At 44.9% G+C, this 18,514-nt stretch overlaps 1 protein-coding gene across 2 annotated transcripts; it reads left to right on the forward strand.

Moving 5' to 3' along the window:
• The first annotated feature begins 97 nt into the window (after window positions 1-97).
• Window positions 98-18,143, forward strand: LOC115575871 (serine/threonine-protein kinase MARK1-like). Of its 2 annotated transcripts, none has more exons than XM_030408309.1 (18): window positions 98-566; window positions 4,326-4,529; window positions 5,927-5,980; window positions 7,147-7,195; window positions 7,392-7,457; window positions 7,589-7,659; window positions 7,939-7,995; window positions 8,379-8,513; window positions 8,888-8,989; window positions 9,863-9,982; window positions 10,090-10,189; window positions 10,577-10,689; window positions 10,921-11,062; window positions 11,817-11,950; window positions 12,885-12,970; window positions 13,049-13,198; window positions 13,276-13,539; window positions 13,853-18,143. In XM_030408309.1, the coding sequence occupies exons 1-18, from the start codon at window positions 516-518 to the stop codon at window positions 14,193-14,195; spliced, it is 2,241 nt and encodes a 746-aa protein (XP_030264169.1). In that variant the 5' UTR covers window positions 98-515; the 3' UTR covers window positions 14,196-18,143. The 2 variants fall into 2 exon arrangements, with proteins under 2 accessions (XP_030264169.1, XP_030264249.1); XM_030408389.1 differs by having other exon boundaries at window positions 100-542.
• Window positions 18,144-18,514: the final 371 nt, after the last annotated feature.

The raw sequence follows: 18,514 nt of genomic DNA on the forward strand, positions 1-18,514 counted from the left end.
GGAAGTGCTTGTTGTTTTCTGCAGCAGCTGATCCTCCATCAACAAACCCAGATGTAACAAAATAAAAGACTTCCGGGTGGACGAGCTGAGGAGGATGCTGGGATATTTTTAGGATGACGATGATGAGGATGAGGATGTCGGGAAGGAGGAGCTCTGCTGTGACGTCACAGTCTGTTCTCGCTCCGCAGTGCTGCTGTTTGACCTGATCAACCACCGGAAGCTGCTGGAAAGCTTTTTACTTTCACACCTCTGCTGCCTTCTTCCTCCTCCTCGTCTTCCTCCTCTTCCTCTTCCTCTTCCTCCCTCTATCTCTCCCTCTTTGTCTCCATGCGGGACTCTCTCCCGCACCGACGCAAACACCGGGCCTTCCTGTAGCCGCCGCCCCGGCCTCCCTCTGCCTCCGGCCGGCGGAGCCTCCCAGCCGAGCCCCGCTGAGGTGGCCTGGTTCCCGGGGAGAGATGCTGTAGAGCAGCCGGCGGAGGAGATGCGTGTTCCGGACTGAAGCGAGCAGGAAGATGTCCGGCAGGATGCCTCTAACCCCGGTGAGCGAGAGGGAGTCCGACCAGGTAGAGAGGCTCCGATTATCGATTATTGATGACTGACTGTGTGACTCATGGAGCTGATTTCACTCCGATCAACGTGCACGAGCTTTATTATCCAGGCTGTTCCATTAGTTCACTAGATGTTTACTTTACTAATTATTTCATCCAAGTTACTGTGTTTGTCTTTTATTTTGAAAGGAGTTAAAATAGTTAAAGGAGCAGTCTGTAGTTTAAAGGTTCAGTCTGTAGATTAAAGGTTCAGTCTGTAGATTAAAGGAGCAGTCTGTAGTTTAAAGGAGCAGTCTGTAGTTTAAAGGAGCAGTCTGTAGATTAATGGTTCAGTCTGTAGATTAAAGGAGCAGTCTGTAGATTAAAGGTTCAGTCTGTAGATTAAAGGTTCAGTCTGTAGTTTAAAGGAGCAGTCTGTAGATTAAAGGATCAGTCTGTAGATTAAAGGAGCAGTCTGGAGTTTAAAGGAGCAGTCTGTAGTTTAAAGGTTCAGTCTGGAGTTTAAAGGAGCAGTCTGTAGATTAATTGGGTTTGTGTTATAACCTCATTAATATTGTAAAGATTAAAATATAATCAAATATAAAACGTATGTGTTTGAATTCTTTCTGCAGAACTTGACAGCGCCCCTTTTTAAATGAATATTTAACAAAAGATAAGTCGACTCAGAAGAAAACTCAAACATCTACATGTGTTTATACTGTAAACTGTCAGGACAAAATCAGAGTCACTGTTTTATTAATCACATTGTTCATTAATAAATAATTTTTAATAACTGCTACTTTGACTCTGATACAGCAGTAATCTGTAACTAGTAACTGAAGTTGGGTGTTTGGTCGGTCTGTGTTCAGTTTGTTTCGGATCACACCAGATCTGCTGAACAGATTTCCACTCGGCCCAGAGCAGACCGCATTACCTGCTGGTGCTGATCCAGATAGAAAGATGGACCCGGACTTTTCCCTGAACATTTGAGATACAGAATTTAATCTACAGTTTGAATAATTTCTCAGACAAGATCAACAGTAATGATTAGAAGAGCTCTGAATCTGAACCTGAACCTGATCAGAACTGGACCGGTGGATCGGTGGCTCTGACTCAGGTGTAGGAACCCTGCTAGTTGTCGAGACAGTTCAGAACCAGTCAGAACATCAGAACCTGCTTCACACACGAGCCTGTGCAGTGTAACTCATGTGTTCGCGTCCTCAGTCTGAATCTTTGACCCGTCCGGCGTTCAGCAGCTCCGCCGGCTCCTGCAGTCTGGATACTATTGATTGTTTCCCAGAATACACTGCAGCTGGTCGTATCAGGAGATGTGTTTAACTCTCAGTCGTCACATTTAAAGACACGGCGCCCCCCCGCCCCCCTCTGTGACCTCTGTGACCTTTGACCCCGTCACTGTGTCGTGTGCAGTCCATCACACTGAGACTGTGGAGCACATGAAGAAGAATCAGTGTGAAATCAGCTTCTGGAGGCTTCCTCCGTCACCACGGCAACGCACAGGATCACTATGGGATTCCAGCACCACCCCCTGAACTCTGACCTCCGACCCCCTGCTGTGTGTGTGTGTGTGTGTGTGTGTGTGTGTGTGTGTGTGTGTGTGTGTGTGTGTGTGTGTGTGTGTGTGTGTGTGTGTTGGGGGTTGGGTGGCAGGATAATGATCCTCCTGACTCATCCTGGTTAGCATCCAGGCTAATTGATGCTAGTTTTAATGACGAGCGGTCGTCTTTGTTGTCAAACACAGAATCGGTCCTGAAGTTCACCTGTTGTGTCGCATCGCAGCGTGTAATCATACATGTTTATGATATTATCCATCTGTTTTCAGAACGTTGGGCCCAAACAGAACAAAGAAAACCATGTTTCTGATGTTGTTTCTGAAGAACCCGTCCTGTCTGTCCGGTGTTTGCAGGACAGGATGATGAAGGTGACTGATTGTACAGAGTCCTTACAGGTGTAGCTGGCTAATGATTCATCACGGCATGACGTGAACGTGAGTGTCAGGTGATCTGTTGTGGAGAGTTTGTAGAGTTCTAGTGGTTCTTGTTGTCGTTGTTGTTCAGATCTCTGTGGTCTCTTGTCTAGAGTCTCTAAATCAGCCGGTCAAAGAAAGATAAGTTTTTTTAGTTCTTCCCTTCACGAATGAAATCTGAACCGATAGAAATCCGTCTCTGTGGTGTCGCTGGGCTCTGCTGGACCAACAGACCGGAGGAGGACGTCTGCAGCTGCTGGAGTCTGTAAACTGAACCATAAATAAAACGCAGTTCCTGTTTTAAACTGCCGCTGCGTTCTTCCTCAGGAGGAACTGCTCACATTCAGACGGCAGGAAACAAAGTGTCTGTTCGTCTGTGATCACGTCTGCTGCATGTGCTGATCGCTTCAGCTACAACAATTTCATTTTGATCTGTGGATTCAACTCTGACTCACAGATTTGTGCCGTCTGAACAGAAGAAAGACATGGGTTGTGCCTGGAGTCTCATGTCTGACCTGAATATGATCTCCTGTAACTGACTGTTGTTGTTGTTCAGTCGGTGTTGGGTGTCAGCAGCGGTGCGTTGTGATGTCACAGTGTAACAGTAGAGGTGTTCTGTCGACTCCTCCGGCCCGTTCAGACGCTGTCAGACTGGTTTCCATCAGCTCCGGTTCCTCTGACAGCCGCCGGTCAGCAGCACATCGTACACCAACGCCAGAGTTTCAGCTGATCTGTGAGCTGTGGAGAAGGATCTGACCGACATCCAGGTGTAAATCTGCCTGAGGTGTGATGATGAGATGAGCGGTTGTGCTTGAACAGAATCTAAGCTTCCATCTGATGTAAATGATGAGAGTTCATGTTGGGTTCAGGCTTTTGAGAACAACTGAAAGTCACCATAATTCAACGAGGTGCAGAAAGACGACCAGAGAGGTTAGCGTAGCTGCTGCTGTAGCATCAGTGTCAGAGTGAGAAACAACACAAACAACACTGGAGACTCTGTTTGAAACAGGCAGGCGCCTTCAGAACGTACCTGGCAGGTCATTGGATGAACCGTCTGTCATGGACTTAGAAATCAAATCAGATCCATTTTATTTATATAGCCCAAAATCACAATCACATTGCCTCAGAGGGCTTTACAATCTGTGCAGTGAACAACATCCTCTGTCCTTAGACCTTCGATTCGAGTGAAGAAGAACTTCACATGTTGATGGAAAAAAACAAACTTTTAGCAAGGTAAAAAAAACAATGGAAGAAACCTCAGGAAGAGCCACAGAGCCACTTACTTCAACCAATCAGATGAACAGCAGCACACAGCAGTTAGTGAGTGAAAACACAGCCTTCAGTGTGGCTCTTTGCTCTAGTTCTGACAGAACTGATGCTAGCAGCTGCGCTAACCTCCTGATGAGCCGCCATTGTTGTTTTCAAAAAACGTTGAACAGTGAAACCACGTGTGTAGCTGCAGGCAATGATCCAGGAGAAGATGTTAAACATGCTCCTGATTCTGGCGAGTGTAGATTGAGTTTATTGGGGTTTACGAACAGTTTAATAATGCCAAACCACAAAGGAAACACAAAAAAACTAATCCATATCCTCCAAAAACAGTCCTCAGCTGTTCTCCCTGAGCAGTGAAGAACAGTGTCATCTGTTGGAAGATGATCTTTATCTGAGTCCTTCCATGTGACGAGGATTCAAACCATTTAGTTACTCCTGCATCCTGAGTCTTGTTCAGTTCCCTCTGAAGCAGACATGCAGCTCAGTGTGGCTGAAGATCACCCAAGTGTTCATTATGAATCTGTTTCTGTCTCTTTCAGCCAAAGACTTCAGACGGCCTCCCCGAGCCTCCAGTTCCACCCACCAAATCATCGAGCCGCCACAGTCTGCCACCATGTCGCAGCTCCGTGGCCTCCGTCACCGACGAACAGCCGCACGTCGGCAACTACCGCCTGCTGAAAACTATCGGCAAGGGCAACTTCGCCAAAGTCAAACTGGCCCGACACACACTGACCGGCCGAGAGGTGAGAACACCACACAGAGTCCAGTCTCAAACACAAGCAGGTGACTTTAACAGGTGGATTAGAGGTACAGATGCAGAGTGAGGTGACTGAGACGGCTCACAAACGCTCTGTGACTCCTGAAGTCATAGAAACACAGCGTCACCTCGAGGAAACAAAAAATGACAAGTTGTTTTCAGACACTTTCCAGGAATATCGTCAATGACATGAGAGCAAGACGCTGCTAACAGACGCTGCTAACAGACGCTGCTATCAGTCGCTGCTATCAGTCGCTGCTATCAGTCGCTGCTAACAGTCGCTGCTATCAGTTGCTGCTGACAGTCTCTGCTATCAGTCGCTGCTAACAGTCGCTGCTGACAGTCTCTGCTAACAGTCTCTGCTATCAGTCGCTGCTAACAGTCGCTGCTGACAGTCTCAGCTAACAGTCGCTGCTAACAGTCGCTGCTGACAGTCGCTGCTATCAGTCGCTGCTGACAGTCTCTGCTATCAGTCGCTGCTAACAGTCTCTGCTAACAGTCTCTGCTAACAGTCGCTGCTGACAGTCTCTGCTAACAGTCGCTGATGTTGATGAAGCTCCTCTGCTTTACTGGAGTCACACTATTAAACACACAGTATTAAAATAATATCCGTCCCGTCGTGAGGTTTAATCTCTTCACGTGTGACTCTGATTATTAGAATATTTACTCAGTCTTGTTTGGAGCAAAGTCAAGAAGCATCACACATCCTGAGCCTCTGTCATCTCAGGCGGGTCAAATCTGCTGCAAACGTTACGACCGGCAGCTTCAGGATGAATTATTGATACTGCGTACGTCAGCAGCTTAGAGAGAGAGTGTGTGTGTGTGTGTGTGTGTGTGTGTGTGTGTGTGTGTGTGTGTGTGTGTGTGTGTGTGTGTGTGTGAGACGATTTCCACTTATTTTAAGATTAATTTCCTGAGAGGAGCCGTCCAATCAGCAGCCGTGTGTCTCTGGACGGTGGAGGAAGTTTCCAGCTCAACATGTTTGTGCTCTGTTTTAAACTCATTGATCATTTTTAAATCAGTTTCTGGACTCGAGCCTGAGTCAAACCTTCATCCTGCTGACTCAGTGTTTTCCTGTAAAACACTCTTCAATCGCTCTTTGTTTCGATCCGTAAAGTGCTTAAAAATCTGCACATGCAATAGACAGACAGATGTTTAATGACAGATTGCTGTAATAATATTAGTTAGATAAAGGTGATTAAAAGTGTCTGAGCAGCACACACATGTCTCAGTCACGTGCTTACAGCTGGTCGACCTCCAGATATTAGAATAATTATCTGACGTTGCCTCCTGATACAAACGTCCTCCAACAGACGAGCAGTAGAAACCTGATCTGAATTTCATGACATCATCGGGATGTTTCTGTGTCGTCCCCTCCTGCAGGTCGCCATCAAGATCATCGATAAGACTCAGCTGAACCCCACCAGTCTGCAGAAGGTACGCTGCCTGTCTGTCTGTCTGTCTGCCTGTCTGACCTCCATGTGCATCACTGTGATGCAAATGACACAGTAGATATAACATCACGGATAGCTACAATATCACAAGACTCCATTAACAAATGTGTTGATTTTAAGAGTTGTTGAGTTAAAACAAACTTCATAACATTGTGAAACTGAGTCTGTGACAGATTCTAAATCCTTGTCTCGTTCTTGTAAATTCAGCATCAAATATAAAACATGAGGCCAACTTTCATCCTCAACATCACCAGACTCCATTAACAAATCAGCCAATTTTAGAAGTTGTTGAGCAGCATATCACTTTATAAACATTATGCAACTATATCTATGACAGATTCTAAATCCGTGTCACCTTCTTGTAAATTCAGCATTAAATTTAATAAATGAAGCCAACTTTCATCCACAACTTCACCAGACTCCATTAACAAATGTAGTGATTTTTAAGAGTCGTAGAGTTAAAACAAACTTTCTAACATAGTGAAACTGTGTGTGTGACAGATTGTAAGTCATTGTGTCCTTGTTGTAAATTCAGCATTAAATCTTTCAGCTGAAGTTGTTTGTCTCCTTGTAAAAAGTGTCAGTTTGTGGCAGCATGTCTGTACCAGCCTGTCTGCTTCTGTGTCTAAAGTGCTAAAGTCTTACCTGCCAACATTGATCAGCTGTTTGAACACACTGTTTACACTGATTTCACCATTTACACTCCATTTATGAAAGAAGAAACATGTTATTGATCTAAACATGTCACATGTTACAAACACACTAAACAGTAACAATATAGGCTCCTTCTTTGTCCCCGTGGAGAAAGTCCCCAGACTCCCTTAACAAATGTGTCAGTTTAGTGAGTTGTTGAGTTGGAGACACTTTATAAACTCTGTGAAACTCTGTCTCTGACTCATTCTGCATTATTTGGACCTTGTTGTTCATTCAGCAAATGTTCTACATGAACTTCTTTCTGACTTTGAGTAGAAACATGGAGTCTGTTTGTCTCAGTGATGGACGGGTTTGTTTCTATGGCTATGTCACTCTTGATTGACGTTCCCGCAGAACAATTAGGGACGGACTCCATCGGGTCCGAGAGGTTCTGATGCGACTCTTTTCATCATGTCAGTGTTTATGTGACGTCTAAGAAAATATCTTTCTCTGCAGCTCTTCAGGGAGGTCAGCGTGATGAAGATCCTCAACCACCCAAACATCGGTGAGTCTGCAGCCCCTCTTCCTCCTCTTCTTGCTCCTCCTCCTCTTCCTCCTCCTCTTCTTGCTCCTCTTCTTCCTCTTCCTCCCCCTCCTCCTCTTCTTCCTCTTCCTCCCCCTCCTCCTCTTCTTCCTCTTCCTCCTCCTCCTCCTCCTCCTCCTCCAGTAGAGCTCAGTATGTCTCTGCTGCTGTTTTTCAGTGAAGCTGTTTGAGGTGATTGAGACGGACAAAACTCTGTACCTGGTGATGGAGTACGCCAGCGGAGGTAAGGGCAGCTCACCTGTCTGTCTGTCAGCAGGTCACATGAGCAGTGATGTCATTCAGAGACTTTATTCTCCAGCTGAGGTGTGACACATCTGCTCACCTGTCCGTCTGTATGTCTGTCTGTGTCTTCAGGTGAAGTCTTTGATTACCTGGTTGCTCACGGACGAATGAAGGAGAAGGAGGCCAGAGCAAAGTTTCGCCAGGTGAGATTATTTCATGTCTGCGTGCCTCTCAGGGCCTCAGTATCCCAGAATCCTCTGTGTGTCCTCGTCCGTGGTCTTGTGGTGCGTTCAGGGGCTCTCTGTCCACTTGTTAATCAGAGGTTTTTGAGACGCTCGCTGGTTTGACAGTGGAGACACACCCTGTCCACCAGCAGCTGCAGCATGACCTCATCATGCTCGTCATCATCACTGTCATGATAACTGTTTCTTCTTCTTCCTCTTCTTCTTCTTCTTCTTCCTCTCCTCCTCCTCCTCCATCAGATTGTCTCAGCTGTGGAGTATTGTCATCAGAAGAGGATTGTGCACAGAGACCTCAAGGTACACACACACACACACACACACACACACACACACACACACACACACCATTAATGTGTCTTATGTTGTGTATTTCTTATATATTTCTACTTTCATACAGACAAACACTGAGTGTGTTCTTACAGATGTATCAGATACTTGTACTCCTCCCTTCAGACAGCACTGCAGTATTATTTAAAGCACAACACTGACTGTTACAGTGAATGTGTACTTTTGTACTTCCTGCCTCGTGATCTTGAGGTTAATTATTTACTTTCTCTACATATTTCTGTCTCCGTCGTGCCGTCTGAGGATCAGTGATGACTGAATGTCTGCTGCTGTGTGACTGCTGAGGTCTGTTTGTTCAGTGAATAAAGTGTTGTGAATATAAACGTGTGTCTCAGGCCGAGAACCTTCTGCTGGACGCCGACATGAACATTAAGATTGCCGACTTCGGCTTCAGTAACGAGTTCACGCTGGGCAGTAAGCTGGACACGTTCTGTGGATCTCCTCCGTACGCTGCTCCTGAACTCTTCCAGGTGCGCTCTTGGCTCCGCCCACCACACCTGCACGACAACCACACACACTGTGTTTCAGTCCAACCGTCCAGAACCTCATCAGAACCTCCGACTGGTTTCAACATGTAACAATATTCCGGATGTGACGAGTTTAAACTGTGTTCAACTGTTAAAAGGGAGGAAGTGACATCATATTCAAACACAACTTTATTGATTCAGCTGGAAGTGCAACTCCATAATAATGCACTAATGTACACATTATAGAATACGTTATATTTATAATGTTTCTATATACTTTCTTCTTCATCTTCTCCTCCTCCTCCTCCAGGACAGTGAAGTGTATTGTTGTTATAAACCAATGGGCTGCTGGGTAATGTAGTTCTGTAACCCTGCAGGGGAAGAAGTACGACGGGCCGGAGGTGGACGTCTGGAGTCTGGGAGTGATTCTGTACACGCTGGTCAGCGGCTCGCTGCCCTTCGACGGACAGAACCTGAAGGTACCGTTATAGAAAGCTACGTCACTACAGCTAGCTTAGCATCAGCCTGCAGTTAGCTTGTTTTATTGTCTTTTTCAGAGATCCTTTATTGATTTATTTGTGAAGAGGGTTCACTCTGGACAGATTTAAAAAAACACACTTAATTTCTGTCTCTGTTGTTTATTTGTGCTGAATATTATCTGAAGTAGTCAGAAAGAAGGCAGGATAAAGTCCAGCTGTTGTTATAAAAGAATATTTTTTGAAGAAGAAGAGTTTGAAAACACACATCTGTTTCATTAGACAGGTGTGCAGGGGAGGGACGAGCAGATCAGGTGAACAGTTTGTTCAAAGAGACGCCATGTTAAATGTGGAATGTCTGTAACTGCACACAATCACAATCATCCAATGAGATCTAGATTAATAACAAACAGCTTCCTACCTGAGTGAGCGTACCTTGGCCACATGGAGCTAAAGAAGCAAAACATCTGAAGGTCCCAAAGGAAAAGTGGAAGAAAGCAACAAAAAGTTGAATATGTTCAATGAATTTTCGTATTTGGTTCGTATTCTGCTATTAGTCTGACAACAGCAGAGCCGTCAGTGCTGGACAAATAAATGATCCGTGCAGTTTGAGAACTGTGACAAACCTAACTATAGCTGTTGGAGGTAGAGAAGCTGCATGACTCAGCGACACAGAACAAATCTCATCATCTCACAGCTTGTGATGTACGTTTGTCATGTGATGTTCCAACCCTGAGTGTGATGTCAGAGGAAAATGGCCGCCATGTAAATATGGTCTGTGGTTAGCTCAGCAGCTAATGCTAACACCAACAACAGCAGTAACAGGGACACACCTGACATGCTAACGTGTGTGTGTGTGTGTGTGTGTGTGTGTAGGAGCTGAGGGAGCGCGTCCTCAGAGGAAAGTACCGGATTCCGTTCTACATGTCGACCGACTGTGAGAACCTGCTGAAGAAGCTGCTGGTCCTGAACCCGGGGAAACGAGGCAGTCTGCAGGTAAATCCAACCTATCATCGTCATGATGTCACGCTGATCTGAGTTTTATTGGCCAGGATTGTTGTGTGAACTGTTCCTTTAATCTCAGCCGTCTGTGTGTTTCTCAGCAAATCATGAAGGATCGATGGATGAACGTCGGCTACGAGGAGAAGGAGCTGAAATCGTACAACGAACCAGAACAAGACTTTAACGACCTCAAACGCATCGGTCAGACACACACACACACACACACATTTGATTAAGCTGTGGTGATGTGGACATGCTTTATATTTTCTATATTTTTCACAATATTTCTTGGTATTTGTTTATTTACTAGTTATCGTTGTAGACTTGCAGTTCATGCTTTTGAACTCTCTTTACGTCTTCCTCCTCTGTTTATAGTATTATATATTATTAGTGATATTTATTAACATGACAAGTTAAATTCCTCTCATGTTATAGTAAACAGTAAACCTGAATCTCATTTATCAGACGCTTTTGTCCAACAGCCTCGGAGAGTTGGCTAGTGTTAACATGTTGATATTAGCATTTAGCTCAAAGCACCGCTGTATTCACGAGTGTGAGTGTTGATCCTGTGTTTTTCTGACCAATCAGAGCTGATGGGGACGATGGGCTTCCCTCAGGAGGAAGTGATGAAAGCACTCGAGGGTCAGAAATACAACGAGGTGACGGCGATATACCTGCTGCTGGGGAGGAAAGCTGCTGAGGTTTGTTCTCTCACATCAACTCTTCAGTCAAATCTCTGTCTCCTCCAGGATTCAGACGGACATCAGATTCACGTCTGTCTCCAGGACGGGTCAGGACATGTTTAGCCTAGCTTAGTACGAAGACTGGAACTGGGGGGGAACTGCTAGCCTAGCTCCATCAAAACCCTGTCCGTCCTGACTGTAACTGATCCAGTCTCCTACCCACAATCCCCTGCTCTGTGTCTCCTCCAGTTTGAGGGCAGTGGGTCTTTGTCCAGCAGTAACCTGCTTCAAAGGTCGCGACCCACCAGCGACCTCAACGGCTCCAGTCAGTCGCCCGCCCACTCTCGCAACGTATCGACCAATCAGAAGCAGCGGCGGTTCAGCGACCATGGTGAGTTTCTGTCAAGGAGAGTGTTGTTCTGTGTGTGAACACCACGGCCAACAACACACTGTGTGTATTCAGGTGGAGAAATCTGAACACACCAACAGGAAACATTCATACGCAGTCTTTTAATCAGATTTATAAAAACCTCACATACGTCTTTTCCTCACGCATATCCATCACTCTATAAATGTGGTATATGGTATAGTTTTGATGATGATGAGCTTCATCATCCTGGGCCAGAACATCAGTATGGCCCCTGAAAACTCGCTCTCGCCCAAGTTGTGCTTTGGTAAAATCCTCTAGCAATGCCAAAGCTGCTATCATATGATGAGAGCAATAACACACAGCTACAGCTCTTATATAGAGCTGGTTGAAGGATAACAGGTCACAGCTGAAGGTAGTCTTACTCCAGTAACACAGGAAATAATCTTTATTTACAAAAAGATCATTCTCATTATAATTATCACGATTCACAAACATGTTTACAGCAGACAGTAAAAAACAAGGGGAACAACTCGCTCATCACTGTGTGATCATAGTGAAGGTTTTTAAACTATACATGTGATCCTGACAGTAGACTGTCACAACATCACACTCATCAGACTGATGGACTGCTGCGTGCTACACCTGGTGTTAAAGTTGTGTATGCACATCCTGCCTCTGTGGAGTTTTATACATCTTCAGCTGTGTGTACTTGGTCTCTTTACATTAGACTAATATCTGGATAACGTCTTCGTACGCTCTCTGTCTTGTGTCTCAGTGGCGCCCTCCATCCCCCCGCCTGTCTCCTACACCAAGCGTGGTCATGCCAACAGCGTGGAGAGCGACAGGAAGGAAGAGCCGGCCTCACCCGTGGGGGCTCCAGACCGCAGGAGGTCAGCGACAGCCTCAGGGGTGAGAGGATCCAGATTGTGGTCTAAAGCAGGTCCTGGTGCAGACACTAGTTTAAACCAGGGTCAAGGTCAAACATGATTCATCTGCTCACTGACAGACAGGTTCAGGTTCCTTTATTTGTACCTGTTAATAGATTTGGTTTGCAGTAGAAGACGCGTTATTTAAATTTTAATTGTAACTGCAGTGCCTTTATTACATCAGCAGATTCAACTGTGAATCTTTGTCAGGTTATAAACATTTTCCAGGAGAGAAAAGCTCCTCAAGACGTTGTTGGCGATTAATTGTGTCACCTTAATTTAAACATTTTATTTGTCATTAAATAAATGTCTTAAAGCTTTTTAATATCTTCAGATATGAGTCTGGATGAAAATGTACCCCTCAATTTTCTCGCACTGGTTTATCCAGATTAAAGTGTGAATCCACCTGTACAAAGACCCAGAATACAGAAAGTTACATCTACTCTGTTAAAGATTAAATGCTTCCTATGACCATGACCTTTACTCACACTTTATAACAACACTGACAAATGACAAACATAATAAAACATGACGAAGGTTTAGTGGGTCCACTGAACAACTTCACTGAAGACCAGACTGACAGCAGCTTCACTCCTCTCTCTGCGCCCACACAGGGGGCGTTCATGGAAAGGTTTGTGCGTAGGTCACCTGAGCTTCTGGCAGTGCTCTGAGCCCAACATGCTGCCCTGAAGCTCAATACATAAAAAACTGATGTTCCATGACATTATGTCTCAGTAACAAAAGTCTGGATGTTAGTCCAGCTCCGAGGATGAATCCTTTACATTTCAACGTCTCCATGATTGTTCCTCTTGCGCTCCCATCAGGACAAACTGTACATGTTGTATCTGTATGACCACTGCAGCCTCTGGGGGGCGCTGACAACCCTTCATCCTGTCTGTTGACTGTGTGTGTTACAGAGCATAACTCGGAGGAACACGTATGTTAACGACAGGATGAGTACTGATCGCCACTCGGTTGCTGTTACCAATGGGAAGGACAGCAGGTGAGAGGAATTCTGGGAGTTTTCATTGATAACATTCTGTTAGTCACCAGGTTAGTAACTAATCTGTGTGTGGTTCAGTCTACCTGAGGTACCTGCAGCATCCCCCTCCCCATCGCCGGGGGCAACCATCTCCTCCACACGCCCGCGTCATGTCAAGTCCATGTCTGCGTCGGGACATCCCATGAAGTCCTGCCTGCCCCCGATTGACGACAACGTAGAGTATCAGAGGTGAGTCAAGAGAACCTTCTGTCCTCGCAGCTGTGAAACATTTTATCTAGTTAACTCCACCCTCCCCTCCCCCTCAGCTCCCCCCAGCAGCCTCCGTCATCACCCTCAGCCTTCAGCATCACCAGCAGCAGCACCACGCCGGACCGTACCCGCTTCCCTCGTGGATCCTCCAGCCGCTCCACCTTCCACGGCGCTCAGCTTAGAGACCGACGTCCTGCCACCTACAACGGCCCACCGGCCTCGCCCAGCCTGTCGCAGCACACCACCTCATCGCTGGCCTCGCCCCGCCGCGGCACCTCCACCTCCCTCATCGGCAAGATCACTTCCAAGTTTGTGCGCAGGTTGGTGGAAAGTGTTGTGTTCACAATGTAGCAAACTTACATTGTAAAAGCTCAGTAGCAGTTTCTCTTTCAGAGACAGAACAGCTGTAACGGGGGCAGACAGATATCTCAATCCTGGACCAACTCAACCAAAACATCTGAATAGAGACAAATAAGAAAATCTGTTTTGAGTCATTTGGGTGAACTGGCCCTTTAACACAGTGTTCCTAAATAGTCAAAGATGCTTTGACTATGAATATGTACATGTAAATATGTACAGTCATGTTGATGAGCTGGTTAACACATGGCGGTTTGTTGGCTTTCGTTCCTCCAGGAGTTTGTCAGGTGAGCCCAAAGAGGAGTGCCGGGACTCCAAGCCTCGCTCTCTGCGCTTCACCTGGAGCATGAAGACCACCTCGTCCATGGAGCCGGGGGACATGATGAAGGAGATCCGGAGGGTTCTGGACGCCAACAACTGTGACTACGAGCAGCGCGAGCGCTACTCACTGTTCTGCGTGCACGGCGACGCCCGGCAGGACAGTCTGGTCCAGTGGGAGATGGAGGTGTGCAAGCTGCCCCGCCTCTCACTAAATGGCGTGCGGTTCAAAAGGATCTCTGGCACGTCCATCGCCTTCAAAAACATCGCCTCCAAAGTCGCCAACGAGCTCAGGCTGTGAACGACTTCCTGTTATTATCATTGAAAACTCTGTGGAGAATAACTCTGCTCCTCCTCTTCACAGAAGGACGCCCCTACAGGTGACGGTGGCGATCTTGTGTTCAGCACTACTCCTCGCTAACTGCTGTATGACTCTAAGAAATTACACCTTATTATACTTACCACACTTACTATTTAATGTTATCACTAAATGTTTGCCAGTGAAACCAAATATAAAGCAGCTGACAGCAGATATTCAGCAGGTTGAGGCTCAGAACAAACGCAGAGTGCCGTCGCTCCGATTGTTTGTTAGAATGAATCCAGATGTCACTACCTGCTGGAGGGAGGCTTCATGCTGTTCTCACTGTTCACATGCACTCCAGATTTTTCTGAAACCTTGAACATCTACAAAAGCTGAGAACGGCCGTGTTTGCTTTGTTTGTCATCTCATTATCTCGAGGAAACAATTTTTCGACATGTTAAATTGTGTTGAACTTTTATGGAAGGAAAGTTCTGATCTGAATGATCTGATCAGAAAGTTATCACTAACAGAAAGACACACTGCAATTTCTGCCTTGACTGAAGTACAGATCAGTAATGATCTGACAGTTCATCTGATCTTAAATCAGTGTCATTGTCAAAAAGCCATCTATGCACGCTGGCATGGCCCTGCTGGTTTCTGACTTACAAAATAAGAAATGAAAGGAAACAACCGTTTGTATTGCTGTGATAACATGTTGAATATCTCGAGATATTAAAACTTGTTTCCTGGAGGTAATGAAATGCATAACTCGTGATCTCAAGATATCAGGCATAAAAAAGAGTTGCAGTCATGGCTGTCCTCAGATTCAGTCAACATGTAGAAACGTGGTCAACTTTATCAGGTCAAAGGGACGACAGCTGATTGGACATTGTTGGACGGACTGAGCAGTCTGCATGTGAAAGCCTCTGTGAGCAGCAGTGTGTCGGGGTTCTGGAGTTCTGATGTCACTGCAGTGCACGTGAACATATTCTCCAATGTTTCTGTTTAACCTGGTCGCGAACACTAATCTGGTCTCTGGAGTGCAAGTAAACAGTCAGTGAAACGTTACCTCGGCTCTACCTGTGCAGCTCCCACACTACAGCACCAGAACAGATCTGAACAGAATCAGAACTGTTGATTATGGGTTAACAGTTTGAGTCCAACACAGCAGCTGGAGCTCTGGTTATGTCTGATTTCCTGGATTATGAGCTGTGGTTCTTCTCCGGTAAACACTCCGACCTCCTTGCTCACCGTCTCTGTCAAGCTAGCTGGCTAATTCTTGTCTGTTTTGTGGTGTGATTTAACAGTAAACTCATCGAACCCCTGAATGCGTCGACTGTCGGTTTGCAGACAACAATGGCGGCTCCTCCAGACGTTAGCATAGCCGCGATAGCATCAGTCCTCTTCTCATTAAAGAGATGTTTTTGCTCTATAAAAGTTTGATCTACCATCTGGCTCCACTCGCCTACTGGTGATCTGATTGGTTGAAATCAGCCTGTGAGTCTAGCGACGCGTTACCAGATGGTTCTGTGTAATCTGGTGCTTCAGATTATCAGTTTGTTGCCTCTACCTCGTTTGTTAGAGAGCCTGCCAGTCACTTGTTCGTGTCGATAAAACAGACCGGCTGTCACATTTGTGCGTCTGAGCACACCGTATGAGGTGTTCATCAGAATCACAACAGGTTCCAGTGAGGTTCCTCTCTGGTTCATGTTAGCGTAGCATCATTCTACCTCCGGTTAAGGCGAAGAGTTAAAACAACCTGTAAACGTTTTTGTGCCCTGAATCCCGGATGTCCTCCAGCCAGTCGCACTGCTGCCTCTCTGATGGTGACGACTGCACTCACAGCAGATACCAAGTTTTCCTCTCAGCTTTAGTTTTGATGATGAGTGTTGCACAGTCTACAGTCGAGGTAATGAGTCATGAAATGTGCTCAGCAGTCAGGTAGTGAACATCCTCTCTGTTGACGCCTGCGACCTCTGACCTCCTGAAGCAGTGCGCCCTTTCACTCCCCGCTGACTGATGTTAATATTATTGCAATAATTCCGGAGCTCTTGGTACTAATGTGCAAACTCAACAACCGTCAGGTGGTTCAAACACAAACTGTAAAGCTCCTTAAATCTTTTTACACATTTACAGCTGACAGAACAGAATGTGTTTTTGTTATTTTAGCTGACTTATTGTTGCTGTATAAAACGATACCTGTCCAGGTGAATATGTGCAGGTACAGTATTGATTAGTCGTGGTTTGTGTACAAAGTCTTTTTATTTGGTCCACATTGTCTTCTTTCTCTTTTTGTTTTCCACCACTAAAAATGTTCTTTTTTATTAAGGCTTTTAGCAGTGAGATAAAACCAGGAACACACAACTGAGAGGTGCAACTGCAATTTCAGGCTTTGGATTCACAAAAAAACAGAAAACCACCAGACTGATCCTTCAAGGGACGATTCCAGCGGATATTCAGTTTCATTCGTTGATGTTGGAATTGTCCTTTAAGCCTGTTCATTGCTGTTTGCTGGTCGATTAACTAAATTCTGTATCTATTGCACCACTTAATGCCTTCTGAATGTACTGCTGTATTTCTGATGCATCCACTTGCACCAGAGGAAATCAGCAGTTTGATGTTTTTCTTTTTTTTCTCAGTTTTATCTGTATATGTTGAGTTTCTTCTCACCACCCACTGATCAGAAGCATCTTTGACGACGTTGAAAAGACACAATGAACGTCTTTGTGACGTCCTGACAAGGTTCAACATGAAAGATTTTATGATGTAATGTTAAACATCTTTTCACCTTCAGTCACAGACGGCTAAAGAACTTCTTGTGGTTTGAAATTAAAGTTTTTATGACGCCAAATTCAACTAAAAACTACAGCAAAGGATTCAAACCCTGAACCTCGACCTCAGGAGCTGCGTGAACTTTACCAGGAGAGTTATTTATCAGATGTATTAAATATCATGTCTGGTTCATCCAACCTTGACACATAAGTCTACCTGACCAAACATAATATTTAATAAGATAATAAGCCTGTAGCTTTCTGCTGTCATATAAACTCAATTTTTAACCACAACAAGTTATTTAGACGTCTGTGAATGAAGTTGAAAAGACGTCTAACATTACAGTATAAAACCTTTCATATTAAACCCTGTAAGGACGTCATGTGGTCGTCAGTACTGAATGATGAAAACATGTAAAGAGAACGTTCATGGCTCTCCGGTGGACGTCGTTTCGTCGTCACTGAAGATGTTGAATAGAAGTCTTGCAGATGTTTCTGCTCAGTGGGTAATCTCTGGCTGCACATCAACAGAGACATTGACCAGCTCTACTTGTCTCTGTAGTGTCGAGGTCCTGAGGGTTCAATGTGCAATGGTTCTCCATCATTACTGAAACTTGAGAACACTTTGTACTGTATGTTGTAGCACTTAAAACCAGGAAGGGAACAACCAATGCAAATCCTGCATCCTCGTCTGACGGGGACGAGACAGGTGAGGATGTCTGAACATGGCGATGCCTTCAAGTCACGTGGGAAAGACTGTAAATCTGAGCCTCTTACTTGAAAATAGCCTTCACCTCAGCTTTCAGATAGTGATGTGTTCCAGGTGACCGACTGATTCGTCAGGCTCGTCATTAACAGGAGAGTAGCAGAAGTCCAGTGTAGCCACGATGGATTTAAATAAAAACCACACAAATTAAACCTTTTTCAGCATTTGTTGTCATTTTGAGATCACAGATCTGATTCTGGCAGCGATGGGCAATCTATCTACACATATCTATAAATTCAGATTCTAATTTTAGAGCAGGCACAAACAATTTACAAACCCGTGCTGATCCAAACATGATCTATACAACAGTGGACGATGAACAGAACTATAGAACACTTGACGTGACTTCAAAACCTGTTGGTTATGTGAAAAAATAAAATGTTATATAACTGATTTAGCTAAATAACTTGATAACACTGTTTTTTGGCATGATTTCAATGCATCTGCTGCACTAATGGTAACCGTAAGAGGGGAAAAAACATCATTTTAGACTAACTGTTCATGTCGACCTAGCTGTAACTCAGTCACATGATGGAGGCCTTCATATGATAATAATAACAATAAGAATAGTAATGTATTGTCTGTGCACATGTATAAGCTACAGCCATAGAAAAAATGATCAAATAAACACGAATATAAACTTGAGATCATAGAAAATATTCATATATGAAATTTATTGATAGTGTTGAGTTGTATTAGACGTCTCTGTGTGTTAGAGATATTAGACTGTTGTAATATATCTAATGTGTGATTAGTGAAAAGTAGGTCCACAGAGACTGGAC

The sequence above is a fragment of the Sparus aurata genome, chromosome 1 (assembly GCF_900880675.1).
Source record: "Sparus aurata chromosome 1, fSpaAur1.1, whole genome shotgun sequence".
NCBI lineage: Eukaryota > Metazoa > Chordata > Actinopteri > Spariformes > Sparidae > Sparus > Sparus aurata.

What these genes read in the sequence shown, in the direction of transcription:
- LOC115575871 (XM_030408309.1), top strand. Translation starts at nt 516, where the DNA reads ATGTCCGGCAGGATGCCTCTAACCCCGGTGAGCGAGAGGGAGTCCGAC. An exon ending in TCGACGGACAGAACCTGAAG is followed by an intron (nt 8,990 to 9,862) that starts GTACCGTTATAG and finishes GTGTGTGTGTAG; the next exon opens with GAGCTGAGGGAGCGCGTCCT. An exon ending in GGTCAGCGACAGCCTCAGGG is followed by an intron (nt 11,951 to 12,884) that starts GTGAGAGGATCC and finishes TGTGTGTTACAG; the next exon opens with AGCATAACTCGGAGGAACAC.